The 25,262-nt window shown below is 48.1% G+C and overlaps 10 protein-coding genes across 10 annotated transcripts; 6 read left to right on the forward strand and 4 right to left on the reverse strand.

Moving 5' to 3' along the window:
• The first annotated feature begins 79 nt into the window (after positions 1 to 79).
• On the forward strand, positions 80 to 2,574 carry VE01_03289 (uncharacterized protein). The gene is made up of 3 exons (XM_018272785.2): positions 80 to 1,065; positions 1,142 to 1,358; positions 1,408 to 2,574. The coding sequence occupies exons 1-3, from the start codon at positions 201 to 203 to the stop codon at positions 2,537 to 2,539; spliced, it is 2,214 nt and encodes a 737-aa protein (XP_018132464.1). The 5' UTR covers positions 80 to 200; the 3' UTR covers positions 2,540 to 2,574.
• A 78-nt stretch (positions 2,575 to 2,652) lies between these two features.
• VE01_03290 (uncharacterized protein) lies at positions 2,653 to 4,657 on the reverse strand. Its single transcript, XM_018272786.2, has 2 exons — positions 4,197 to 4,657; positions 2,653 to 4,142 (listed from the first exon to the last, which is right to left on the reverse strand). The coding sequence occupies exons 1-2, from the start codon at positions 4,488 to 4,490 to the stop codon at positions 2,811 to 2,813; spliced, it is 1,626 nt and encodes a 541-aa protein (XP_018132598.1). The 5' UTR covers positions 4,491 to 4,657; the 3' UTR covers positions 2,653 to 2,810.
• Positions 4,658 to 4,834: 177 nt separating this feature from the next.
• On the forward strand, positions 4,835 to 6,712 carry VE01_03291 (uncharacterized protein). Its single transcript, XM_018272787.2, has one exon. It carries the CDS (start codon positions 4,955 to 4,957, stop codon positions 6,656 to 6,658), a length of 1,704 nt encoding a protein of 567 aa, XP_018132597.2. The 5' UTR covers positions 4,835 to 4,954; the 3' UTR covers positions 6,659 to 6,712.
• A 1,863-nt stretch (positions 6,713 to 8,575) lies between these two features.
• VE01_03292 (uncharacterized protein) lies at positions 8,576 to 9,109 on the forward strand (the record flags this gene model as incomplete). Its single annotated transcript, XM_018272788.1, has 1 exon — positions 8,576 to 9,109. The coding sequence occupies one exon, from the start codon at positions 8,576 to 8,578 to the stop codon at positions 9,107 to 9,109; it is 534 nt and encodes a 177-aa protein (XP_018132600.1).
• Positions 9,110 to 10,190: 1,081 nt separating this feature from the next.
• On the forward strand, positions 10,191 to 12,637 carry VE01_03293 (uncharacterized protein). The gene is made up of 4 exons (XM_018272789.2): positions 10,191 to 10,842; positions 10,910 to 11,419; positions 11,475 to 12,123; positions 12,192 to 12,637. The coding sequence occupies exons 1-4, from the start codon at positions 10,699 to 10,701 to the stop codon at positions 12,455 to 12,457; spliced, it is 1,569 nt and encodes a 522-aa protein (XP_018132599.1). The 5' UTR covers positions 10,191 to 10,698; the 3' UTR covers positions 12,458 to 12,637.
• Positions 12,638 to 13,689: 1,052 nt separating this feature from the next.
• Positions 13,690 to 15,566, forward strand: VE01_03294 (uncharacterized protein; the record flags this gene model as incomplete). The annotated part of the gene is made up of 4 exons (XM_018272790.2): positions 13,690 to 14,023; positions 14,085 to 14,432; positions 14,485 to 14,891; positions 14,942 to 15,566. Exons 1-4 carry the CDS (start codon positions 13,784 to 13,786, stop codon positions 15,564 to 15,566), a joined length of 1,620 nt encoding a protein of 539 aa, XP_018132602.2. The 5' UTR covers positions 13,690 to 13,783.
• An 87-nt stretch (positions 15,567 to 15,653) lies between these two features.
• On the reverse strand, positions 15,654 to 17,680 carry VE01_03295 (uncharacterized protein). The gene is made up of 3 exons (XM_018272791.2): positions 17,234 to 17,680; positions 16,301 to 17,187; positions 15,654 to 16,214 (listed from the first exon to the last, which is right to left on the reverse strand). The coding sequence occupies exons 1-2, from the start codon at positions 17,418 to 17,420 to the stop codon at positions 16,430 to 16,432; spliced, it is 945 nt and encodes a 314-aa protein (XP_018132601.1). The 5' UTR covers positions 17,421 to 17,680; the 3' UTR covers positions 15,654 to 16,214; positions 16,301 to 16,429.
• Positions 17,681 to 19,478: 1,798 nt separating this feature from the next.
• Positions 19,479 to 20,387, reverse strand: VE01_03296 (uncharacterized protein; the record flags this gene model as incomplete). The annotated part of the gene is made up of 1 exon (XM_018272792.1): positions 19,479 to 20,387. The coding sequence occupies one exon, from the start codon at positions 20,385 to 20,387 to the stop codon at positions 19,479 to 19,481; it is 909 nt and encodes a 302-aa protein (XP_018132604.1).
• A 382-nt stretch (positions 20,388 to 20,769) lies between these two features.
• Positions 20,770 to 21,685, reverse strand: VE01_03297 (uncharacterized protein; the record flags this gene model as incomplete). The annotated part of the gene is made up of 2 exons (XM_018272793.1): positions 20,770 to 20,812; positions 20,874 to 21,685. The coding sequence occupies 2 exons, from the start codon at positions 21,683 to 21,685 to the stop codon at positions 20,770 to 20,772; spliced, it is 855 nt and encodes a 284-aa protein (XP_018132603.1).
• An 828-nt stretch (positions 21,686 to 22,513) lies between these two features.
• VE01_03298 (uncharacterized protein) lies at positions 22,514 to 25,141 on the forward strand. Its single transcript, XM_018272794.2, has 3 exons — positions 22,514 to 23,579; positions 23,636 to 24,054; positions 24,109 to 25,141. Exons 1-3 carry the CDS (start codon positions 23,405 to 23,407, stop codon positions 25,063 to 25,065), a joined length of 1,551 nt encoding a protein of 516 aa, XP_018132595.1. The 5' UTR covers positions 22,514 to 23,404; the 3' UTR covers positions 25,066 to 25,141.
• Positions 25,142 to 25,262: the final 121 nt, after the last annotated feature.

Here is a 25,262-nt window from a genome sequence, read left to right on the forward strand (position 1 = left end):
TTAAACAACTGTATGTAAGGCAAAGTAGCTATTCCAAGGGAACCGGCAAGGATTCCGAGCTCTCCAAACTCCTCCGAGACTTAGTCCGATAGACCCCGCCACGTAAGGAAAATAACAAACAGAGCTCCCCATATATAATTATCGCCACGGAGTAAAAACAGTGCAGAATAACAACACATTAAAAAGCGTATACTATCAAGATGCCACCACTTCCCGGATTCTCAGACAATCCGTTGAAGGACAGGGACGATATCATTCAAGCTGCAATCGCATTCATCAAGCCACTACACCAACACATTTCTCCAAGCGGAGCATTCGTCCGTCTGCCTACCTCAACCGGTGCTCACTTTGACGAGGGCGCAGCACGCCTCGAAGGCTATGCGCGCCCACTCTGGGTGGTTTCAACCCTGCTACATTCAGTGCAGTCTGATCAGGCCCACGCCGAGACAATCAGGTCACTAGCTCAGCCATGGATTAACGGTATATGTGCAGGAACAAACCCAGATCACCCCGAATACTGGGGTTCCATTTATAATGGCGATCAACGCATGGTTGAGGCCGAAGTTATTGCCTGCGCATTGCTTTTCGCGCCAAAAGAGTTCTTCCATTCGCTTGAGGAAACGGCTCAAGCTAACATCGTATCATGGCTGCGTGGTATGAATGGAAAGGACATGCCATTGAATAACTGGAGATGGTTTCGTGTCTTCTCCAACCTGGCATTGGTACTCGTTGCGGGTATTCCTCATGCGGAAGTGAAAGAGGAGATGGAGCGAGATCTAGCCGTCGTCGATTCATTTTATATTAGCCAAGGCTGGTCGGGAGATGGGCCGTGGAAGACACCTGAGCAAGAAGCAGAAGAGGAGAGAGAAAGCGCCGAACATCGGCGGCGTGATAGGATTGGATGCGGGCGCCAAGCTGACTACTATTCTGGTAGCTTTGCTATCCAATTCAGTCAATTGCTGTATTCTAAGTTTGCGGTCAGCTTAGATCCTGAACGAACAGCGACGTACCAGCAGCGGGCTCGAGACTACGGAAGTTCCTTCTGGAGATACTTTGACGCGAGTGGTAAGTTGTTACTAGCCATCAACAGTTGAGTCGTAAATACAATTTATAACAATGAATACTAACAATGAGTACGCAGGCGCCGCTATTCCGTTTGGACGCTCTCTGACATATCGTTTTGCATGTGGCGGCTTCTTTGCTGCGCTTGCAGTCGCTGAAGTTCCAGATATGCCCACTCCTGTATCGTCACCGGGCGAAGTCAAGGGATTTCTACTTCGACACCTTCGGTGGTGGGCCCAGCACTCCGATGATATCTTCTATCCCGACGGGACTATGAATATTGGATATATGTACCCGTAAGTTGAAACAAATAACCCACCAGTTTCCCGCTAATACAAGTACTAGAAACATGTATATGGCTGAAGACTACAACTCTCCTCAATCAGTCTATTGGAGTCTTAAGTCCATGGTTGTAATATGTTTGGGAAAAGACCACGAATTCTGGTCTACCCCAGAAGCTCCGTATCCCGTCTTTTCTTCCGTTAATAAGGCCGACTTGGAGAGCTCTACCCTAGAAGACATTGCCCCCGTTGAGGTGATCCCCCCACCAAATCAAATTCTATGCAATCAGCCACATGGTGGCCACCACTTCCTTCTGTCACCGGGTCAATTTGTTGCTTGGCCTATGAAAGCAAACCAGGCGAAATACTCCAAATTTGCCTACTCGTCTGCCTTCAGTTTTAGTGTTCCTACGGGTCCGCTAATCCAACAGATTGCACCCGACAGTATGTTGGCCCTTAGCCGGGACGGCGCATCTACGTGGGCTGTGAAATGGAAATGCTCACCAGTTCAGTTTTCGACTACGAAATTACAGTTAGAGTCATCGTCGATTGCAGAGACGGTACCACTGGCGCGTGTAGAATGGCGTCCCTGGGAAGACGGGCAAGTGAGTGTCACAACGACACTTATCCCGCCAACCAGACGCTGGCCTGATTGGCATGTCCGTATCCATCGGATACGACTCGGTCGCCCGGAGAAGCTCGACAGTTTACATCTGCTAGAAGGCGGGTTTGCCATCTCCCGGGTTCCAGCCAGCAGCAGCAAGAGGAACCTTCCACTACTATCAGATGATGATTCTTCCCTATTGAATATCAAAACTGGGGGGGAAGGGGTCTACTCGTCGAGTACCAGCGCTCTCGTCTTATCCGCGGCTGGTGCAAGCGGTATTCGCGGCATTGCTAGCCGTTCTGGTGACACGCCTATTACGACTGAGCATGATGCAATGAAGCCAGACTCTAACACCAATTTGACCGCTCAAAGAACATTTATTCCCATTACAACTCACGAGATCTTCGACTTTGACTCGACGTCCGAGATTGAGTTGGTGACAAGCGTATTCGCTATCTCGACGCCAAATGATACACACACGAATGGCAGGACGCTTCGGGAGAGATACTTGGACATTCCTAGGATTCATATTCAGGGCCGACAAACTTCATTAGAGTCAACTCAAGATAGCATTATCATTGACGGATAGGAGTGATAGATATATGGAAATGTAGCTTTAGGTCACTTGTAATCAAATCTTAAAACATGATTTCGAACGGATTTCTCACATGAATTTATACTTGTTTCAGCCAACTCACATTTCGCGCTACCTAACCGTGAGTGCCTTCTTCGCATCCAGTTTATTTCTACCATCTGCGCACTGAATTTATGTATGTATTGAGACTCTAAATATATATAAATGAGTAAGGTATCAGTTCGAATTCCCTGTCTGGCTGTACATTTCCAACACAGCGTATGCATTATAAGAGGCCCATCCTCAAAAGCTGATTGCCAAATTCTAGCAGATAATAATCAGCATATACGAGACCGTGATTGCTGTAACGATCATGATCATTGGAATTGTGATTGGCTGTGGCATTCTTCAAAATAGCGTCAAATCGTTGGCCTGCCACGGCATCTTCGACGCGGATCTTCTCTGGGCCACCCGTGTGGTCCGCAAATCTAGCCTTTTCAGTCGACAGAGAGAATTCCAGGGTGTCAGTGACAATTCTTATTGCTGCGGAACGGTATCTCTCTGCCAGAATTTCGTCGCCAAGTTCCACCATAGACTGCGACAGAAGCAACATGCCATTGGCGGCAATGACGCCCGCTGAAGAATCTCGGAGAGGGTTGGATTCGTCTTCGATTGGAGCATCGAAATCCCATAACGGCACATAACGACCAATAGTTGGTGATCCGGATCCAGCGGTTGGCCGCTCGACACAGGCTGGTGACGTCTCCAATCTCCACAGGAAATACTCTGCCATGCCGCACGCCGTGGAGAGAAACTCTCTATCCCTGGACCAATTATACGTCTGCGCGTATCCGAAAATACCCCATGCCTGACCACGGGCCCAAGTTGACTCTGCACTATAACCTTGGGCTGTGCGACGCTCTTTTACTTCTCCAGTTTGTGCGTCAAAGTTGATGACGTGGTAATGAGAGTAGAGCATGCCCTTATATCGCGTATCCGTTCGGCCTGGTGGTGTTTCTGGCCTAAGATTTGATTTTATGAGTGTCTTCGCGTGCGTGATGGCGATTTCAGCGTAAACTGGGTCTGAAAAATGCGACGAGGCGTAGAACAGCAAATCAAGATTCATCATACTGTCTATAATGACCAAAAAGTCTTGTGTCATACTGGTGATTGAGACATCTGCTTGACTCAACACATCCCAACTGCGGATTGCGCTCACAGCAGGGCTATACCGGCTGGCAAGGCTTTTTGCCGCAGTTAAAACAGCCTGCAGACTGTTCTCGTTACTCGTTAGCTCCCAATCCTTTCTTACTGATGGCTGAATGATAAACCCCATATCGTGGGTGTCTATTCGCGACTTCATTGCCTCCACAGGTCCAGTCCAGTCCTTGCATAGAGAAATAAGTTCCTGGCGAAGTAATGAACTCGAAAAGTGAAGGCTGTCCTTTTCGTGACCGAGATACGGGAACACTCGTGGATACTTGACTGCGCGCTCTCGCAATAGATATAGGATACCAGGAAAGAAGCCACACGTCCAAAAATCTGCATCTCGCAGAAAATATTTCCCTGCATCCTCGCCTCTCTGTGGAACAAACTCGGGATACACTGTGGGCGGATTCTAATGAAAATAGTTAGAAAATTAACCAAAATTACATCTTGGCTGGACTTGTACATTATTTCCCAGTGCTTCTATTGCCACTCTTAGTGTCTTAGCAAGGATATTCTCTGAGAATATCTCTAGAAGTTTTTCCATATTATAGGACTCATTCGGAGACTGTGATGTGACCATTTCCCCAGACTGGTAGTCTGATACCGATGTATCACTTGGAGGGGTTTTCAGCGCACTGTGGTCCGACTCGTCTTTTGATTCTCCGGAACTGATCGGAGAGGCCATATCGAGCGCTTCCTGATTGAGCACAAGAGAATCATGTGGTTGTATCGAAGTTGGAATATCCGAAGTGGACATGATTTGTGATTTGCTGAGTTAGGCTGTTCGTCAGAGCAGTAAGGTAACTTCACAGTTGAAAATTCTCAATGTGAATAAAAGCAACGAGTAGATGGTTAGTCTCTTTTTACGCCCTCCTACATTTATGGTGCCACCTTTCATTACCTTCAACGGCCGATATAATTCTCTAGTCTGTGATTGGGAATCGAACTTTGAGCCAGTCAGTGCGAGTCCTACATCGGAAAAAATGTCCCCGGGCACATTTGCCCGACGCACGTTGCCCCGCATCCGTCCCATCCCAATTTGGCGATAGCTCCGCGCGCAAGATACGCCGACCTTTTTCCCACGCGATTGACAATTGAACACCAAAGCTTTTGCGTGACAGCTCCGACGATGCCCATAATTAATTCGCGGAGTATAGAGGTCCACGCGCCAGATTAGCCTTAACCCCACATCCCAGCCCTCGGTTTGTCGAATTGCGGGGAATGCTTATAAGAAAGCCTCATGAGACCGTCCCCAATGATAAATATTTTCTCCCATACAATTCCGCTGAGCCAAGAGGACTGCTACATCCAAGAGGAGCCATGGCAGACTTCGCACACTCCGACAACTTCGAGGGACTGCAACTTAAAGATGTAATCCCACAAGGGCGCAAGCCATGGTACAAGGACACGACACTCATCAAGCTCAATACTCTTATGTTATGTGCCCTCATCACCCAAATCGCCTCCGGGTATGACAGCAGTATGCTCAATGGGATGCAATCCCTTCCTGAGTGGAAGGCTTACTTCGGCAAACCAACTGGAACCCGGCTTGGTGCCATGACGTTTGGCCCTACCGGCGGCACTTTGATTTCCGTTTTGGTTTCATCACAGCTTTGCGAGCGATTTGGTCGACGATACCCAATTTGTGGAGGTTCTCTAATTATCATATTTGGTTCGATTTTACAGACTACTGCCGTGAACTACAGCATGTTCGTTGCTTCGCGGTTCTTTGTCGGATTTGGTCTCGGAATTGTGGCTACGGCTGCCCCACCGCTTCTGAGTGAGGTCGCATATCCTACACATCGCGGCAAACTGGTCTCGTTCTACCTTGTCACCTGGCCACTGGGATCACTTATTGCGGCATGGGTCACATTCGGGACACGCACGATGACCGGTTCTTCGTGGACTTGGAGGCTCCCAAGCGTTCTTCAATGCTTTTTCTCACTCGTCCAGGCGGTGTTGAGTCTCTTTGCGCCAGAGTCCCCTCGATGGCTCATCTACAACAATCGCAGCCAGGAAGCATTGGATATCTTGACCAAATATCATGCAGATGGAGACTCAAACTCACGACTGGTACGATTTGAAATGGCTGAGATCACTGCGACATTAGAAGTTGAAAAGGTGCAAAAGATGTCTCGCTGGGCCGAATGGATTTCCACCAAGGGCAATCGACACCGCCTCTTTCTTGCCCTCTTTATCCCCGCCATGCTACAATGGTCCGGCAACGGTCTGACCTCGTACTACCTTGCCAAGGTACTCACAACGATCAACATCACCGACTCCAAAACTCAGCTTATCATCAACGCCTGCCTTTCCGTGTGGAGTTTTCTTACAGCCTGTTTTTTTGCCACTCTCGTCGATCGAATGGGCCGCCGGCGTCTCTTTCTCTACGGTATGGGCGGCATGGGGATATCCTATATCATCTGGACTATCTGCTCCGCTACCTACGAGCAAAGGGGTTTCAAAGGCAAGGGGTTTGCGGCTGCGGTGTTGCTCATGATCTTCGTCTTTAGTGCCTGCTACCATATGTGCTCGCCAGTGGCGCCGACGTACATCATGGAAGTTGTACCGTACTCTCTTCGCGCGAAGGCATCCATGTTGTATCAACTAACCGGCAATCTTGCTGGTATCTACAACAGCTTCGCCAACCCAGTTGCAATGGATGCGATCTCATGGAAGTACTATATCGTCTGGTGCGTCGTCATTGGTATAAACTTCACTTTGATTTTCTTCTTTTTCCCAGAAACGAAAGGGTTGGGTCTCGAAGAAGTAGCAGAAATTTTCGACGGACCTGATGCTCTATTTGGTATGAATGCGATGAGAGAAATGGGTCTTGATGTTAATGCGGACAAGTCTATGGCAATTGGGGATGATCAAGGGTCTATGACAGGAAAGAAGGAAGTTTCACATACTGAGAAGGCTTGAACACCAATTATTATCTTCCCCATATAGTCATCGATATTACCCAGACAATACAAGAATTTTGAATAAACAGTCGTTGTCAATCCTGAAACTAGAGCCAACGCTCCCATTTCGATTCGTAAAATCGACCACCATGCCAATTGCGATGTCCAAACTCCTCTCATATGATGGCTCTGAACACCATCTAATATTGTTTCATTCACCGTACAAGAAAGTCGCCGGAGTTACTACTAACCCCGCGTTTTGGATTACCTCTCTAATGATTATTCCACCCCTACTGCCAGTCTTAAACAGAGTTACCGCCCCACTGTTGGCCCCCATAGCACTAGCGATGCTCTAGAACCCCTATTCGCGGGGAACATAGTCTATTCCGTCCTTCTGAAGTAATGTGCCGCGGGCGCGCCATTTACAACGTATACCCTAGAGCTAGTTAGGCACATAACGACGACTTGGGCAATGTTTTTGACGGCTTAGGGGCCGAGCCAGATCAGTTTCGGGTGGGTTCATAACAATAGCGGGGATTATGCCCGAGGCCAATGATAGAGTCAACAGCGAGTTTGTATGGGCGAGAGTGCTTGGCTATGCGCAGTAGCTTTCGAGGCAGATGCGGACCAAGGGGGTGGGAGACAGTGTTTCCATCGCGTATAAATAGCGAGTCTTGGTGGAAATACTACTAATAATGTTGGAGGCTGTGCTGGCGCTTTAGACTCAAAGGTGGATAAATGTACAGTACAGCCGCCAATGAGGATTCGTGTGTAATCTAACAAGCATAAAATCTTGATTTACGCCAGAGCCGACAAATAAACACGATGCCACCCAATTAACAGAGAATTGGGGTAAAATCCTACGGCGGCTGAGGAGTTTCCATGCGAACATGCATCGAGTGCCACAACGCCCCTTACTCGACAGCAAAAAGTAAGGCTTGTCTGTGTGACACGGGTGCCTGCTTCAGTAATACAAAATGATGCCAAAGGTGGCAAGGCAAGAAATATTAGCATAATACAGCATTTAGTTAGGCTGCAGAATATCTAATGGACCTACGTATTTTGTGTGCCCCTTTGTCACTCTGATTTTTGGCTTGAATTTGGCAAACTCCGCACCAATCTAATATTTTCCAGCCCCGATGAGACACTTATTTTAGGTCGATCTGGAGATTTAGAGCCAATAGCTCCAACATGTACTGGTATGTGGCTCTAAACTGCCATCGGAAGGGCGGGAATACTATCGTCAATTGCCACATTGAGATTTATGTCTCTGTACAAGGGTTGTTCTCGTGTCTGGACCCCAAAGGAACACTAATTAGAGAGTACTACTGCACATCTGTACGTCTATGCTTATATCGAAGAATCAGTGGGCTGTTCGAAGCATTTGAAGGATTTAAAGGTGGCTGTAAGCTGGCATCATTAGAGGGGAGATCCCATCGTCAATTGCCACATTGAGACCGATAACCGGGATAGCAAGGGTTGTTCTCGTGTCTGCACCCCCAAAAGAGCGCTAGTGAGAGTTTACCAGCGCACGGTTACACGTTTAAACTTATACTGAGGAATTAGAGTGTTGTTTGAAGGATTGAAAGGATTCGAAGGATTTAAAGTATCCACATAATTCGCTTACAATGATGTAGCCGCCCCCCACGGTGCAACTATTATTATACAACACTCCCAAAGCAAATTAATTGAAGGCTCAGCTTGAGATTTGCAACTCAAATGACCTCGTATTATGCTGGTTACCGCCATCTTGGAGCCAACCTCTGTCAGTATCACCAAAACATTGATGGGCGCCTTGGGGGCTACTATTTTGTATATATATCTCGAACAATTCTCACAATGAAGAAAGCATCCACGACAAACATTAGCTCAAACAGTAGCTAAGAAGCACACGGATTTTTGCTTATACTTCGGATAATCATTGCAAATTCTCATCATGGTTTCTCTCAAGCAAGCCCTTGTTATGGCGATGGCATTCATCGCCGTTAGTGCCACCCCAGTCGCCGTCACCGAAACAGTTACCATGGCCAAAGACTCTATTGCAGATGATTTCCAATCATCGAATCTTCCCAATGGGATTCTAGCAAGAGGCGGCGCTTGCGGTCAAGGCAACTGTCCTGATTACAACGACGGCGTAGACTTGATCTACCAATGGACAGTTATCCCGCAGCCTGGAGTCGGGGGCGCCCCTCCCATCCCCCTCGTCACGATGGAATACCACGGCCGTTGGAACCATTGTGGCAAGTGTGGTCGGGTCAAGACTAACGGGGACGGATGCTTCAGTTTTACAGGCTGTGGTGTCAAGCAGGACGTCTGCATCGACAAGAAGAACAAGCGCATGCATCGCATCTACAGGGATAAGAACATTAAGAAGTGCTGGGGGATTAAACAGCATGACTTGGGGGGTTGCGGGTTTATCAAAGAGACTCTAATCTGGGAGCCTACCAACCAGATCTCGTGCAATTGGTAGCCTGGACTTGGCCATTCCATATGAATTGATATGGGGCGTAAGGCCCTTGATATTATGGAGAGTCGGCTGAGTGGATCAGCAGGGGAGAATGATGGATTGGGACAAGGAGCCGGAGAGGAGAAATGCTGAGGTGGACACAGTCACTACACTTGCGCAAACGTGGTTGAGGAATTATATTTCAGTGTGTGTGGCTGCGGAAGAGCTACAGGTTAGAAGATGTAATATTTAGCAAATTTAAAATATGCAGCAGCTCGAACATATGATTGTGCAAGTCCAATTATTACAACATTGAGCGAGTCTCTGTCCACTAGCTATTGTGGAAAAAAATTGCGGTGCCCGCTTGATGTTAATATTGTATGTTCCGGCTCAAACAGAGCTTGAGCTTCTAATTATTTAGCCCTACCGCAAGCCTAACTCTATGCTCTAAACTCTATAGTATATAGCGCCCGAAGGTGATATTACCGTTCTATATTCTAATAATATGCGCTGTTGGGCCACCTCATTCGCGAAGTATGACATTCATGGTTAGGCAAACGTTTTCTAATGCAACATGTTCGTGGTTTGACAAGAGCATATTAGTCGCGTGAACAGGGTGATCGCAGGATCGAAGACGGGCTATACTCCAGTATGGAGCCCAAGGTTTTGCAAGTGCAAATTTCTTCTTTTCAGATTTGGCAAACTCGACATGCACAAGAAGTCCTTTTATGGATGAAAGATGGAATACTGTCCCTTGACCCACCTGCGGCTTTGATCCACCAACGGGAAGCCCGCTGGCGTTACCCGTGACGGCGTCACATTGGCAGAGTCTTGGCAGGATCTAGTGTTGAAATCAGGTGCTCGGCGTTTGGTTACAGTGCACGGACAGTGTTCCTGGCCCTGACTTTAAATGGAATCGACATTTGTCCGTTGGTGCTACAATCAGCTTCGTCGTCACCGATAGATCGGGGCTCTGCGGATATCAATACTTACTTTCACCGGAAACTGCAGGGTACAGTATAGTATGCAGAGTAAGTGAATACGAATACGGCGCTGCTGGCAACCGGATTACGATTACGTGGGAATAACGTGTGAAGGAAGCAAACACCCTCGCTAAAATCCGGAGCTTCGGAACCAACTGCCACGTCGCACTGTTCTTGTCAGCGACTTGGCAGGGCACCAAATCGTTGGTCAGATACGGCACGGTAAAAGCCTTTTTGTTTTGCAAATAGAGTTATTTTCCCCCAGGTACAATGCTCCGCCACCATTACGGAAATGTCGGCCTCAAATTCAACCCACGCGACCTGCAGTACCATTCTGCTCTCCTGCTGGGTGTATTGGGGTCTCAGAAACATGGGTCATTCGGTAAGCTTCAGAGGAATAATGCAACAGATCGTCAGGCGGAGATCGCTGATGTGGTATGACCGGACTACACGTGGGTAAAGTAAGTAAGCGCTGCGCATCCTTCAGTACTTATTATGACGAGGCTTCCCTTTACCGACTTTTAATTTCTTCATCTCACCTTGAGACCTCTGACTCGTCCTGCTTCTGCGAAAGGCAAAGCCAAGTGCGACCTCTCATCCCATATTTTAAGAGACAGCAGCACGAAAGTCATGCAGCTTTCAATTGGGAGCTCGGCAGCCTTGCTGGGCCTGGTTGGCCTGGTTTCTGCTAACCCCACTGGCAATGTTGAAGCTCGCGATGCGGCGGCTGCAGCTGCGGTTGCAGCGACGGCCACGTCGCCGGGGTCGTACTGCGTAAGTGCGATGCAATGTCTCAAGCTTTGCAGCCGATGCTAGGAGTAAAGTTAACAATGCTTTCCAGTGCCAAATTCTGAAGCTTGGACTGGGCTCCAAAATATCCTTCCCAAACAGTGCGCCTTACAACGCATCCATTGGCTCGTACTTCTCCGAACAGAATAATGTCATTACACCAGCCTGTATTGTGTCCCCAGCAACAACTAAGGATGTCCAAGAAGCTGTCGGAATCTTGAGCACGCCCTCACTGGCAGGGCAATTCTCGGGTCGCGCGTGCCAGTTCGCAGTTCGAAGTGGTGGCCATACGCCATGGGCCGGATCGGCGACGATTCAGGACGGAGTTGACATCGACCTGAGTGCGCTCAACCACGTCACCCCCGCAGAAAATAGGAAGACGGTTTCAATTGGACCAGGAAACAGGTGGATTGATGTCTACCTGAAGCTTGATGCTCTTGGGCTCGGAGTATCAGGTGGCCGTGTTGCTTCTGTTGGAGTTGGCGGCCTCACAACCGGAGGCGGCATGTCCTTCTTTGCGCCACGATATGGCTTCGTCTGCGATACTGTTACCGAATTCGAGGTAAGACATGAATTCTGAATATATATTTTGGGGATTGCTGTGCTCACATGCCAAGGTTGTCCTTGCATCTGGTAAAGTTGTCGTTGCAAACGCTAAGACCAACCCGACACTTTGGTCCGCTCTCAAGGGAGGCAGCAACAACCTCGGCGTTGTCACTCGCATTGATCTCGAAGTTTTCGACCAAGGTAAATTCTGGGGTGGAAGCGTCGTTTATCCAATTTCCACAGCTCCACAACACCTCGCTGCCTTTGTCAACTTCAATGGCCAGAAGAACTTTGACGAGTATGGTGCCATTATTAATAGCTATGGCTACAGTAAGAGCCAAGGAGGGTGGTTCGTCTCCAACAACTATGAATATACGAAAGCGCAGGAGTACCCACCAGTTTTCAATGATTTCACCAGCATCCAGCCCCAGCTGTTCAGCACCATGCGCATCAGCAACATGTCCGACTTTGGAATAGAGATGGAGGGCTCCACTCCTTATGGGAGAGGCCAAATCATGTACACTCAGACATATGCGAATGACCTGGAAACCATCACCAACCTATTCAACCAAGCCAACACTTCGCTGCAGCCTGTTGCCGACGTTGAAGGCCTGGTTTGGTCCCTTTCGCTTCAGCCATTGCCAACCCAAATTACGAAGTGGGGTGATATTAAGGGCGGGAACTCCCTCGGTCTCCATGAATCGAGCGGCAACCTAGTTCGTAAGTGACACCGTTCTCTCGTATCTTTGCTGGCGTCACTTGACACATAACTAATGACATTGTTCTAGTGGCGCTTATGAGTGCCTCTTGGCCAAACCCCTCCGACGAGAAGGCAGTCACCGAGGCTATAATTGACACGCTTGCTAAGGCCAACGCTTTCGCCCAGAAGAAGGGGACCTTTAATGAGTACGAGTACCTGAACTACGCACACAAGACCCAGACCCCGATCACAGGATACGGAGCCAAGAATGTGGCGAAGCTAAAGGCGGCCAGCCATAAGTACGATCCGCTCCAGGTGTTCCAGAAGAGGGTGCCTGGTGGATTCAAGCTGTAGAATGGGGTTGGCGAAAGAATATTTTGCTTTCATATATGGGTTCATTTTTGCTATATTTGTCTTGGATAGCCGGAGCTTTAGACCCGGGGCGTTATACTTGGTCGAGCGATATTTGTAATTCACGTTTGTTGCTTGACGCTAGATAAGCTCACTCTACTATATAAAATCAAAATTTACCACTTAGCAAAATCATGAGTCCTGATTTAGTCGGCCGACTGTGCGACAGAGTGTGGTGATGGGTGGTATCCTATGTTCACCGAGATGAATATAGGGTATATGAAACACCGCCTGGAGACGGCTGGAGACGGTCATATCTTTCCGAAGCTCGCGAGACAGCTGGAAATAGGGGAAGGGGGGAGGAATTGCAAGATGTGCAACCCAAGAGAAATAAATATTGGCAGAACATATTCCTCGTGATACCACTTTATCGCTGTCACACTTGAGCTCAGCCATCGCGAGGGTCCCGACACATCCTATTTCAGCTTAATCTCCGTTTTCGCTCTGTGCATTCCACTTTCGCTCTCCGGTGTCTTTCTCTGCCATCGCATAAATTTCGGCTACTCTAGCTTGCAGTAGCAGCTATTAACTTGTGAGCGTTGATCTGCTATTATAACTCTTTGTGATAAGCATATTATGAGGCTCAGATGACGTACCCTTGGGTCCAGACGGCGCTAAGGGTACGGTCTAGGCGTGTCAAACCCGCGGAGTTGCGGCGCTTTACGTCTGAAGTTGCATGCCAAGACCTGTAATTCGACGGAAGCGGCGATATTCAAACGATGCACTTCGTCGTATGTCTATGGAATGGAACGAAGCATACCATCCATACAAATCAACAAACACTGCGTTCCTATCGGACCTATATCTGGCTGCATGTGGCTGCATGCCTTGCAAGGCATTCCTACCGGATCTTACTTCAGAGGCCGAGGTCGAGACGGTTAGGGGATGAATCATATTCTACACGCGCACTATTCGTTCTGAGATCCTTCGGCCAATATTTCGTCTTGATCGGCACAATTTATTGTGTCCGGTGAGAGTTTTACCCCACATTGATTGGGCCCATCGGCCCCACTAATGCAACGTCAGAATTAAGCTTGGTACAGCCTCGGAGATGACAGACCTTCGCCGCCAATTCCGAACTTTACACGAGTAACCGGTTAGGTGCTGGCAGTAACTGGTAGGTCACGAACAGACGATGCTAGTAGGTCATTATCGTCAATGTGATAGATTACTAGGTAGGTATTTAATCAGGTGGGTGCCTCTCGTGCCTTGTCATCCTATGTTTTGTGGTTTTGTTTCTTCTGGAGTTGTTGCCAGCGCCTCTCGGTCATGATGTTAGCGGCTATTTTGTATATACTGCCGCTATTTACTGTCTCTGTGCTTGCGCTTCCAGCTGAGCCAGATGTCAATGTTGTTGATCTGGGCTACTCTTCATATCAAGGGACCTCTCTTGAGAATGGTGTATCGCGGTGGCTCGGCATACGATATGCTGCGCCTCCAGTAGGAGACTTGCGATTTAGGGCGCCCACAGATCCTCTCAAGACCACAACTCTACAAAGGGCAGACGCAGTAAGTCTCGCGCACCGTCCTATTAGTTTTTTGAGAAATTAACTTAAGTGCGTCTTTACAGTTTGGCAATGTATGCATCTCGACAACTGCACCTCCCAATACCGCGGGTTACTCAGAAGACTGCCTCTTCTTAGACGTCTACGCGCCTACAAACGCCAAACAAGGGAAACCACTGCCAGTTTTTATTTATATTCAAGGTGGCGGCTTCAATTCGAATTCCAATCCTAACTACAGTGGCGTGGGTCTCGTCAAAGCCTCTGACAATAATATTATTGTCATCACATTTAATTATCGTGTTGGTCCCTACGGATTTTTGGCCAGTGATGAGATTAGGAAAGGAGGCGATTTTAATATTGGACTGAAAGACCAGAGGAAGGTGTTTGAGTGGGTGCAAAGACATATTAGCGAGGTACGATTATCTTCATTTTTTAACCTCTGGAAGCTAGCTAACGGATGAGCAGTTTGGTGGAGATCCCAAACATGTCACGCTCGGAGGATGCAGCGCTGGAGCAGCATCCATCGATCTTCATTTAACGGCATATGGCGGTCGTGATGATAACCTGTTCCATGCTACGGCTGCCGAGAGTCCATCTTTTGGAGTCCAGTTTACTGTTAAAGAGAGCCAGTACCAATACGACGCCCTGGTGGAACGCGCTGGTTGCAAGTCGGCCTCTGACACTTTGGCTTGTTTACGAGAGCTCTCGGAAAGAGATTTACAGTCTGTCAATTTCAACATCCCAACACCAGGGGGAATGGATGATCTACCGCTCTTTATGTACTCAAACGTTGTTGATGGAGATATCACAACCGATTTTACATATAATCTTTTTGGACAGGGAAAATTCATCAAAGTTCCCGTAATTTTCGGGTATGTTCCCACTCTCACAGTTTTCTCCAAACCCGCTGATCACAGCCTAGTGATGATACAAACGGCGGTACAATCTTCGCCCCAATGTCGGCTGATACCGCCACAGCGATGAATTACTTTCTCCGCACGCAATTTCCCCTACTTACCAAGGAGCATCTCGCGCGTATCGATGAGTTATACCCAGAGGGCAACAAATATCCAAATGCCGGTCGCTACTGGCAGTCCACCTCCGACGCCTACGGCCACATGCGCTACATGTGTCCCGCAATGTACCTCAGCGCCGTATACGCCAATAAATCGATCCCTAGCTGGAACTACCGCTACAACGTCGAAGACCCTGTCAGCAAAGCCAACGGCCTTGGCGTTTCGCACACTATTGAAGTGTCTGCGATTTTTGGGCCAGAGTATTCGCGCGGCGCGGCGCCGGCATCATACTACTCGATAAACAAAAATGCGGTTCCCTTGATGCAGGGATACTGGACAAGCTTTATCCGGACGTACGACCCGAATGTGTTTCGGATGGAGGGGAGCCCAAGGTGGGAACAGTGGGGCGGGGAGAAGGGGATGAATCGGATTCGGCTTGAGACTAATACTACGGAGATGGAGGTTGTGAATATTCACCTGCAGGCGAGATGTGATTTTTTTAGCGAGATTGGCCCGTTGATACACCAGTGAGAGGGAAGTAAATTTTATTAACGGATTTTTATATCATCTGATATTCTCTACATGCTCCCAGTAGCCGGTATTCAGGTGTGGTTGTCATGAAAATTAAGCATTAGAGTTAACTATGATAACGATATAATCCAAGATACTGCGCTACAGGTGGCATTCTAAAGCGGCCTCCAAGATGCCGTGTCTCAAATTGACTCGAAGCAACAATCTAGAACACGGGTTTATTTTGGGAGCACGAAATTTTTACCAGACCATTTGAGACATCTGGATAAGCCACACAAGATATCTCACACCCTCCCGTACTACTCGCGCCCTCGCATGCGGGACCCGTGCAATTAAGGCCGCGCGTATTAAAGACATCTGAATACAAAAATGAGTCGGTCTTAGTCCAGCTCGGCTTCAATACAAGATCTTCATTCGTGATCTTAATATTGCGCCTAGGTTTGACGGCAATACATTGGAGGCCGTAACCTTGGTATCCTTTGTGGTCACGCGGGCGGAGTGGATGTTGATATCGGAGATCTCAAATTTGGAGGGGGTGCAGTTTTTCGGGGCCAGCACCACCTTTGAATGTCATGCACTGGGAAATGGTAGAGTGTGTGCCACTGCCACTTTCCGGACCGGTGTCGGAGAAGTGAAGGCCTTTTGGGCCTAGAATTTGTGTCAGTAGTGCATGTCAGAGACAATGTGGTCTAATAATAAACACGTTGGAGCGAAGAAACAGAAAGACTACTTACATCCATAGCCATCTCCTCTACAACTTAGAAAGCATATAGCCTGTTCACCTGTCCATGTTTTAAAGTATGCGACGTGTAGCTTTTCAAAAACTCAACAAGTTCATTCTGAAAATAGCTACCGAGAGGGATCTAGCCCGTCATCGTGATCCCAGTCTCCATTTCTAGCAGTCTCTCGCCTTTTCCCGACCTCACTGCCTTCAACATTCTGCCGGGATGCAGCAATAAAAAGGTCAAGGCCACTAGAGCCATTGGCGCCGCGTCGAAAATATACAGAAAGATCTCGTTAGAGCCAATCGAGCCAGATCCTTCCTTCTTAGGTATAGTGATGGTGCCATCTGTATTCCGCGTCGCATAGGAAATGCCCCCACTGGTAGCTTGTTGCGCATATTCGATGGCGCGCACCAAGTTACGCACAATAAAAAGCACGCTCACTACATACAGGCCCCAGAAGTACTTCCTGCTCATGGGCCAGCGCGATGGCATCGCCGTGTAGACCTCGTGCCGGCCATTGAGTCGGGAATGCACACGGATAGCCATCAGGACGAAGAAGGCGAAGGCGACGAGCTGGAAGATTAAGCCCCCAAGAATTGCCTTATTGCCAATGTTAATGATCTTAGGGTCACCTGAAGCCTGGATGCCTGCACCCATGAACTGGCTAACAAAGCAAAGAACATCGATAAGGATGTAGATGCGTGTGATCCAACGGGGGGCGATCATTGCGTGATCGTGAGCGTCGAGGGCGACTATGTACCGGCCTAGCGTCATGTATACAGTGGCAGCAAGAAAGGTAGGGCCGCCGAGGATGAGTACGTTCTGTAGCATCCAAGAACCGATTTCAGATATGTTTTCGTGAGCTTTGGTGCGCCCATAATAACCAAAGGTCTCGCCTGAGGGGGTTAGCAGTGAGGGATTAGAATTATGAAGAGAACTGACAGATGCCGCCTAAAATAAAGGACAAAAAGTACCATGACCGCAGTGGAAACATGTAAATAATGTGTGCGATAGTAAGAAAGGCAAACGAGCCCATAAAGACGTAAGCCGCTGGGAGCGAGGGTGTGTAGGGGAAAAAGATAGCGCCAGTGATGTTGCCTCCGGGCTCTCGAATGAGTGTAATATCCATATGTGTAGTTTGTGGCTAGACTTATTGAGGACAGAATTCAAGGCGTTGGATGATGTGAGCTGAATGCAAGAGAAATCGCGGTCTTCAATATATATACCTCCATGTCATGCATAGTACAATATATATAGAAGGTTGCGCGTACGAAACTGCCTTACCGTAACTAGGTCGTTAAGACGAATACGAAAACCCATTATATTCGATTTAATGTTTGTGATAGGAAAAGAGTGAAGAGTATGGGCATGGGTTTTTGGGATTAGACGCCGAAAGCTGTGGCTCCTAAAACGGGTCGCGAACGGGTCGCGAAGTAAAACTTTCAACCTAGTCTACTTTAGGAAATGCAGAACGAATACGCAACTTAGCGCCTGAACCTCACTGACTGCCGGTCTCGAGTGCGCAACAGCTTAGCAAGGGTGGGACGACCCAGAACCTTTAATCGACACTTAAATACTTCAATCCCTCGTATGCAATATCCCAAAACGTATATTCTACACGAGAACCACGCATCTGAGCTTGTCCCAACTGCCTTGCACCTCTAGCTTCAGAAACCTGCGGTCCATACAATTGATGCCAATTAGTGCTTGCTGCAACATCTGATTGGCTTGCTGGACTTAGAAAGCCTTCTGTCCTGAAGGGAGCTGGAGGTATTTTTGGTACGGAATGCTGAATAGGATATTATGACCCGGAAATCGCATTCAAAATCTCGTCGCGGTTGCCTTGCCTGTAAGAAACGCCGTATCAAGGTATGCATCTTCATTAATAGTTACAACATACTCCTTCAGATTTGGTTTTTAAACACAGAACAATTATCATGGGTCAGTTACTGACTCTACTATGTTTGCGACCAAAGTGCGACGAGGAAAAGCCCAGCTGTAAGAAGTGTACTCTACGCGACCTAGTCTGTACCTATCCATCAACTTCAGTAATCTGGGTGCATCGAGAACCACCCTCATTAACAGACAAAGAGGAACATGGCACAAGAGATGGAGCCTCACCACCTCAGTACAGCCTGAAAACACAAGAAGAAAAGCCATCAACCATAAAAGAATCAACACTCAACCTCGATAACATAGATCTCATAATCCACTGGTTTACGAAGACTGTGCATACCGTCAATCCACCAACCAACCTCGCCGCGAAAGAAATATGTCAAACTGTTATCCTAGAACAAGCAAGGAAACACCCGTTTCTCCTCCACGGACTTCTCGCACTTTCTGCCCTACACCTTGCAGACTCCCACTCAGATACCGAACCATACACTAAAATCGCCACTATCCATCACACACAAGGACTTGAACTATATTACTCCATTCTATCGAATATCAACAAGGAAAACTATTCAGCGAGTATTGCATTCGCAGGTATAACCATCATGTATGCCTTTGGAATCTCTCGGCCACGAGGAACAAAACCGCCGGGTATAGAACTCATCGACCGCCTATCACAGATCTTCCTCCTTTCACATGGGTGGCAAAGTGTTGTCAATGCCGCAGATGGGCTGGATCGCGGGACGGGAACCCCCATATTTCCTGCTCCTCATAGCCACACTGGAGCTTTACCTACAGCTACGGAAGCGGCTTTTGCACGCCTAAACGATATGAATCATGGCCGAGACACGGCGGTTTACACGCTTGCAATTTCGACACTGAAATCCGTCTTTTACAATCTAGAAACGGACAGAGATAATCCGCATATTGCATTGCAATGGGCCCACACACTACCTAAAGAGTTCCTGGACTTACTTCATCAGCGGCAAAATCTTGCTTTGGTGATTGTAGGGTATTATTGTGTAGTGCTGGATGCATTGAAGGAAGTTTGGTGGCTTAATGGTTGGAGCATAAACCTTTTCGGTGTTATTTTAACAAATACCGATCCTTCCTATCGGGATGTGCTGGAATGGCCAATACAGATGATTGGGTTTGAGGAGGGAGAGTAATACCTGGTACAAAGTTCTCATTCCTGTGGGAATTGAAGAGCTTTCCGAGGTTGTCCCATAGGCGACGGTCTATTATGTACATACAATTAGGGAGCAAAGGCTGCCTGAGAATTCGATCAGATATCTCAATCAGTTTCCCCTATAAATCTAAATGTACAACCCGGAACCGCAGTACCATCTATCTTAATTAAGCACCTCACAACTTCGTATGCATCAGTCTCGTATTTTCTCAGCGCATCCTCGTGTTCTTCTGACATAACTTGGTATGCCGATCCCTTAACGCAGCTCCTCTCGGATCCATTAACAAGCGCTTTGTACTTTCCATTGCCCCATGTCTCCATTCTCCCTCCCATTACACTGGCATCGTACAAAATCGGAATGTCATCTCCAGAGAATGAAATAAGAGAGCATAGCTTGGGAACACTATCGAGGGTACCGTAAAAGAAATACCAAACAGGGAACTGGTTTTGTGTTCGCCCAAAGGAGTGGGGTGCACTGAGTAAATGTGAATCTTGTGGCCTGAATTGCGGGAGCGTTGTGTCCTTTCCGAGTGTTGGGTAAAGTGAGTGTGAGGATAGTTCCTTGTAGGCTATTTTGACTGGGATAAACAGAGGTCTGAATAGAGGCCCATTCCGGTTAGAAAGCCAGCTCTCGATGGCTATCTTTGTCCGGCCATCGACTTTGCAAAACACAGCATCCACGTCAACGCTACTTCCGTGGTGGGATTCTGGGATGGTTTCAAGGTTTGCGGCTATTTGAATCCTTTGTGGGGTAGAGATGGGACCATTTAGTCTGAGGAGATAAACCGCGCGTGCCTGTGCAGGCGATAGTGTTGCTTGCTGTGTTAAAGTAGATGGCTTCGTAGCGTTTTGAGTGATTCCAATTACCGCTGCAGCTTCTTCGTATGTGTAGCCAAAGCGGTCTTGCCACATCTTAATTGTTCCCTTATTTGTATGCGGTATATCGTCGTCATCGTCGGGCTCCTCATACACGGCAGCAACCGCCAAGTTCTCCAACTCGTCAAACAAATCCATTTAAAAGGATGGAGGGGCGGTTCATCAATCGATTTCCGAATCGGTGATCGTAATATTATCGCTTCATGGTTTTACATGACTTTATAACGTCGTCCTGCATTGTCCTGACGAAATCGTGTTTAGTGGCCGAGTGAGTCACGTTATTACCATAGTCCGCAGCTTAACAGCAGTAGCGCCCTTGTCCATGCCAACAGCTAGCTTTATCTCGGACATTATCTAATATTCGGAACATAAGAGGCATATTTGTTGTAGGTAAAGGTTTCCTGTTGTAGATACTATTAGTATCCATCGGCGCGTTGATTTGAACAAGCGGCCTAACATCGTTTGCTGAATTATCGCTGATGAATGACGTGGACCTATGTCCTTATTTATTAATACATAATCATTCCAGTCTCCTCGATCGGCCATCGTATCCAAAGTCGATGCTGTTCATCTAGTAGTTGATAGATTCGAGCTAGAAGGTGATCCCCCCAGCCACTAATATACCAGCACGGATCAAACCGCTTCAAGATCACGCAATAAAAGGCAAAGATTGCCAAAGATTCTTGTCGCCGTTCTTTCAAAAGATTCAGATACTCATCAGAGATCTCAAAAAGCCAGAGGAAGACGTCGGCAGATTCGTATCCTTGGAACCCAGGCGCGTAAACAATATTGAACGAGCCACGGAGCTCGAATATCGCCCCAGCGTAGCAATGGACGTCTGATGGGTCGGTTACGCTCCCTCTTATAAGATTGTTGAGTATCTCGAGTTGTTCCGTTTCCCTAGTTTGCTTGATAGCCATCTCTGCCCTCAGCGTCCTTCTCTGTCGGCCAGCTAAGAGCATCGGTCCCATGGGTCCCGAGAGTATAATTTCTCTCGACCTATTCATCACCGAGCGAGTTCCACGGAAATGGAGGAGCCATTCCGAAATCCCGGAATCTCCGACGAGGAGAATATCCTCCGGCTTTCGGGGACTTGCCAGCGTTATCAGGCAGGTCATCGCTGTGAATATGTAGACACCGGTGCAATTTTTTGGGGTGACGTCTGGCAGAATTGTTGTTGCAAGACGGAGGCCGTTTTGGTGGAGGATTGCGGCCTGCGCAACTAAATATTCGTATCGTTCTGGGGAAAATCGTGCCAGATGCAGCGCTGATAAGGCTAACACAGCGTACATGACAAAGTCAAATTCCAGTGCCAGCCGCGGGACACTGATTCGCCATAAGTCCCTGATTGTTGTGTCGCTATTAAGAGTGAGACATGTTGAGGTGGTGAAGTTATGGAGTAGTTCCAGGTGCAGCTTGTTTATGTCGGAGGTCATATCGACACTCCGAGGACTCTCGACGGCCTTGCTCGAACTGGTTATACTCTGAACGGAAAGATTCTCTGTGTCTATAGGCCTAAGGGTTTGCGGCGAATCCTCTTCCGATGGGCCTCCAGACGCCAATGGCGTTGGCTTCAACAGATACACGCACTCAAGTGATCGGTACGCACATCTTCGACAAATAGGCTTTCGCTCGTCGCACTACAATTGAAGTGGTCACATAGATCAGCCATAAGTAATAAAAACAACACCATATATGTAACAGGAAATATGACAAGTAGTTCAGTATTCCATGGGCAGACTGGACTGTAAAGATATCAATCTGCATCACGTGACATCTGATCTGTCCAGGCCATGGTCACCCACCACCAGGTGTGTGGTATGCAGATGCAGATGCAGATCGCCCTTGCAATATATTGGGGCTAAAGGGCAAACTCACTTTGACTTTTCTAGCCTTGCAAGCTTTGCATCCAGTCCTTGTCTTCCGATGCGACCTGCGCATTGCCGGCGGCCCGACGCCATCGGTGGTAGGCAGAGAACCAGAAGTGTCCATTGGATAAGACTTGGCCAAACCTAAAAATTGGCAAGGAGCAAGCAAGGTGCAGTAGCAGGTGGGGATAACACCCTGTCGAATGGCGGTCTGCAAAAGAGGATGGGTAGTTAGCCTGCGAAGAGGTTTTCCCTGGCGGTGGTGATGGCGATTCTTAGCTCAAGAACGAGGGCGGGGAAGCGGATGAGTTCAAGTGGCGACGACAACGGTTCTCGTATAGGACGAAAAGACAGCTTCCGATGGGCCCGGCTCTCAGAAATATTATAGATTATATACGCTAAACCCTTTGCGATGTACGGATAGGAGAACGATGGATGACAAGATTAGCTTTGAAACAAAATTTGCTATCTTACATAGCCACATGCAGTACGAAGCAGTGACGTACCGCCTCGGCAAATGCTCAGGGGGTAACGGACGGCCTTGGCCAATGCTTTAACATCATGATAGTGAAGAACATCGCTCAACCCTAAGGACCAAAGAACAACCGGCAAGACTTTCAGGATCCGATATATCAATGAGGTATGCCAACTTATGCGCTACTCTGGGCCGATAATTATCGCGCATACTACCCGAGCGCCGGTGGTAGTACCCTGGAATTACAGTGGCGAGAGTGAATAATTCTCCGCGTCATCCATACCAGGCTGAGTAACGGGAGGATGGAGGAGCTCAATGGAGGAGCTTATAGTCCACAGCATCATGCCCGTCGCCAACGTGCATGTGGAGATGAAACGGTCACTAATATACCCCTGTGGCTATCGAATACACTAATGTGGACATAAGCTTGCTACGGAGCTTATCATTAGCCCCGAACTATGAAGTCCCGCCGACGGCGGAACGGGCAATGCCATTTTGCGGAGGTGCGAGTACGAGGCGCTATCATTTCGCGGGTGCGAGTACGAGGCTAGACTTGACGCATTCGCGATTTAGTCAATATATATTTGTATATTCGCGGCTCATACCGATTTTGGGTCGAAGAGCGGGACATGCTTACTCTAATATTCTCTCTGAGGCCGTCGGTGACGAATTGCTTCCTTGGCGGGATAATTTTGCATGAAGCTGGAGCGATATAAAGGGCGGATGATTCTCACAAAATATCGAATGGGACACCTCCTTCATCATACAATAGTGCACTGATACATTTCATATCAACGGATATATTTTTCAGCATGCGTAGTACATATCTTCTTGCCATGGGCGGAATGGCCATGGGCGGAGCTGCCCTGACCACCACTACTTCGAAGTTACCAAGCACAGCGCCCATTGCCTGTAAATACTTCAAGGCAAACTATCCAAACATGACTCTGCTCCCAAGTGATGCCGGATATACCGCTGAAAACGAAGGTATGCTATTGCTACGTGAATCCCACTATCAACATGACCCTGACCTTATGCTTTAGTATCATGGAACGCAGGAGCTTGGTTAGGTCCCGCCTGTATCCTGTCACCAGCCAGCGCCGAACAAATGTCAACTGCAGTTAAAAACCTAGTCAGGTTTGCTACCCCCTTCGCTATGCGTGGTGGTGGGCATATGTCCGTTCCAGAAGCCGCGAATATAAATTCCACTGGAGTTCTCATCTCGAGCACCAACCTCAAAACCTTGGAGCTTTCCGGGGACCAGAGCACTCTCTCTGTTGGTCCAGGCCCAAGATGGGGAGACGTCTATATCTATCTCGATGAGACAAAGTCTGGAAAGATGGTTGTTGGAGGGAGATATGCACCTGTTGGCATCCCAGGCCTGCTCCTTGGAGGTGGCATGGCATTCTTCAGCGGAGAATACGGGTTTGCATCAACCAATGGCAACGTGCGTGCCTATGAAGTAAGCATCCCCAAATCTCCAGCTCCTATGCTTCAAATCTAATATATATGACAGTGTGTCCTCGCAAGTGGGAAGATCGTCGAAGCAACGGCCTCAAACCAGTATTCTGACCTTTTCTGGGCGCTACAAGGAGGCGGAAACTCCTTCTGCATTGTGACCAAATTTGTCCTTCGAACCTTTGACAGTCCCGCCATCGGCCTTGCCAACCCCTCATACGGTTCCGGCAGTAAAGTTAAGGATCTGTGGCTTGATAGCATTCTTAATTATGTCATCGATGGATCTTCCGACCCAAAGGCCGCCATCATTCCCGTAGCACGATATGGCACAGGTTTTGAAGGCATCCGATACGATGCAACTCTGTTTTACAACGGAGTGGCCACCAACACTCCGGCTATTTTGAGCGATTTCCAAGGCGGCCTTCTCCCGTCCTCCAACATGACATCGTTGACAACTTTGACTATGGGAGCTTTCGCCAAGGCTGTCTTGCCCGCTTTCCAGGAAGGAGGGGAGTCCCACGGCCTGAACCAGCGATTCCACGTCGTATCTACTGTCGCCACGCGAGAAGCGATGGACATTGTACACGACACATTTTTCGACGCTGTTAAAGCTGCGGGTCTTGCTGACTCTGCTGACTTCTTTGTTGGCCTCGCATGGAACTCTATCACGACTTCATTCCTTGAGGCCTCAAACTCGGGAACAGGTTGCCCACAAGGTGTTGCAGAGGAGCCTCTCTTCTGGGTTGAGGAAGCTTTCACATGGGGCGATAGTGCTGATGATGAGAAAATTGATAATTTCATCAAGACTGTCAACGCGAACATTACGACTCAACTGGAGGCTATCGGTGCCACGTCCCCTTACATCTACCTCAATGATGCGGATGCGGATCAACCTGTCTTCCAGGGGTACCCAGCTGAGAATTTGAAGAGGCTTCAGCGGATTAGGGCGAAGTATGATCCGCTTAAGATTTATACCAATCTGATGCCAGGTGGATTTAAGGTCGCTCATGCGTAGTTGAATATGGTACATAGAGGGTTTTAGAATTCTGAAGTAGAGTTAATAGTGTAGCATAAATCAATGAATTGACAAATTCTCGTGGTAAAAACTTGATTGAGGGTGTTCTGGCCCAACCATGAGCTATTATCCCACGGGCAATGGAATCTATCGACCGAAATCCCTAGTACTACAGTCTCCATATGATTGAAACTCCA

The sequence above is a fragment of the Pseudogymnoascus verrucosus genome (assembly GCF_001662655.1).
Source record: "Pseudogymnoascus verrucosus strain UAMH 10579 unplaced genomic scaffold scaffold_10, whole genome shotgun sequence".
NCBI classification, from domain to species: Eukaryota; Fungi; Ascomycota; class Leotiomycetes; order Thelebolales; family Thelebolaceae; genus Pseudogymnoascus; species Pseudogymnoascus verrucosus.

Coding starts and splice junctions, on each gene's coding strand:
- VE01_03290 (XM_018272786.2), bottom strand. CDS start 4,490: ATGTCCACTTCGGATATTCCAACTTCGATACAACCACATGATTCTCTT. Junction 4,143..4,196: donor TAGAAGCACTGGGAAATAAT/GTACAAGTCCAG, acceptor TATTTTCATTAG/AATCCGCCCACAGTGTATCC.
- VE01_03291 (XM_018272787.2), top strand. CDS start 4,955: ATGCTTATAAGAAAGCCTCATGAGACCGTCCCCAATGATAAATATTTT.
- VE01_03298 (XM_018272794.2), top strand. CDS start 23,405: ATGCGTAGTACATATCTTCTTGCCATGGGCGGAATGGCCATGGGCGGA. Junction 23,580..23,635: donor ATATACCGCTGAAAACGAAG/GTATGCTATTGC, acceptor CTTATGCTTTAG/TATCATGGAACGCAGGAGCT. Junction 24,055..24,108: donor GCAACGTGCGTGCCTATGAA/GTAAGCATCCCC, acceptor TATATATGACAG/TGTGTCCTCGCAAGTGGGAA.
- VE01_03295 (XM_018272791.2), bottom strand. CDS start 17,420: ATGGATATTACACTCATTCGAGAGCCCGGAGGCAACATCACTGGCGCT. Junction 17,188..17,233: donor CTTTATTTTAGGCGGCATCT/GTCAGTTCTCTT, acceptor TAACCCCCTCAG/GCGAGACCTTTGGTTATTAT.
- VE01_03289 (XM_018272785.2), top strand. CDS start 201: ATGCCACCACTTCCCGGATTCTCAGACAATCCGTTGAAGGACAGGGAC. Junction 1,066..1,141: donor GAGATACTTTGACGCGAGTG/GTAAGTTGTTAC, acceptor ATGAGTACGCAG/GCGCCGCTATTCCGTTTGGA. Junction 1,359..1,407: donor AATATTGGATATATGTACCC/GTAAGTTGAAAC, acceptor TACAAGTACTAG/AAACATGTATATGGCTGAAG.
- VE01_03293 (XM_018272789.2), top strand. CDS start 10,699: ATGCAGCTTTCAATTGGGAGCTCGGCAGCCTTGCTGGGCCTGGTTGGC. Junction 11,420..11,474: donor ATACTGTTACCGAATTCGAG/GTAAGACATGAA, acceptor TCACATGCCAAG/GTTGTCCTTGCATCTGGTAA. Junction 12,124..12,191: donor ATCGAGCGGCAACCTAGTTC/GTAAGTGACACC, acceptor ACATTGTTCTAG/TGGCGCTTATGAGTGCCTCT.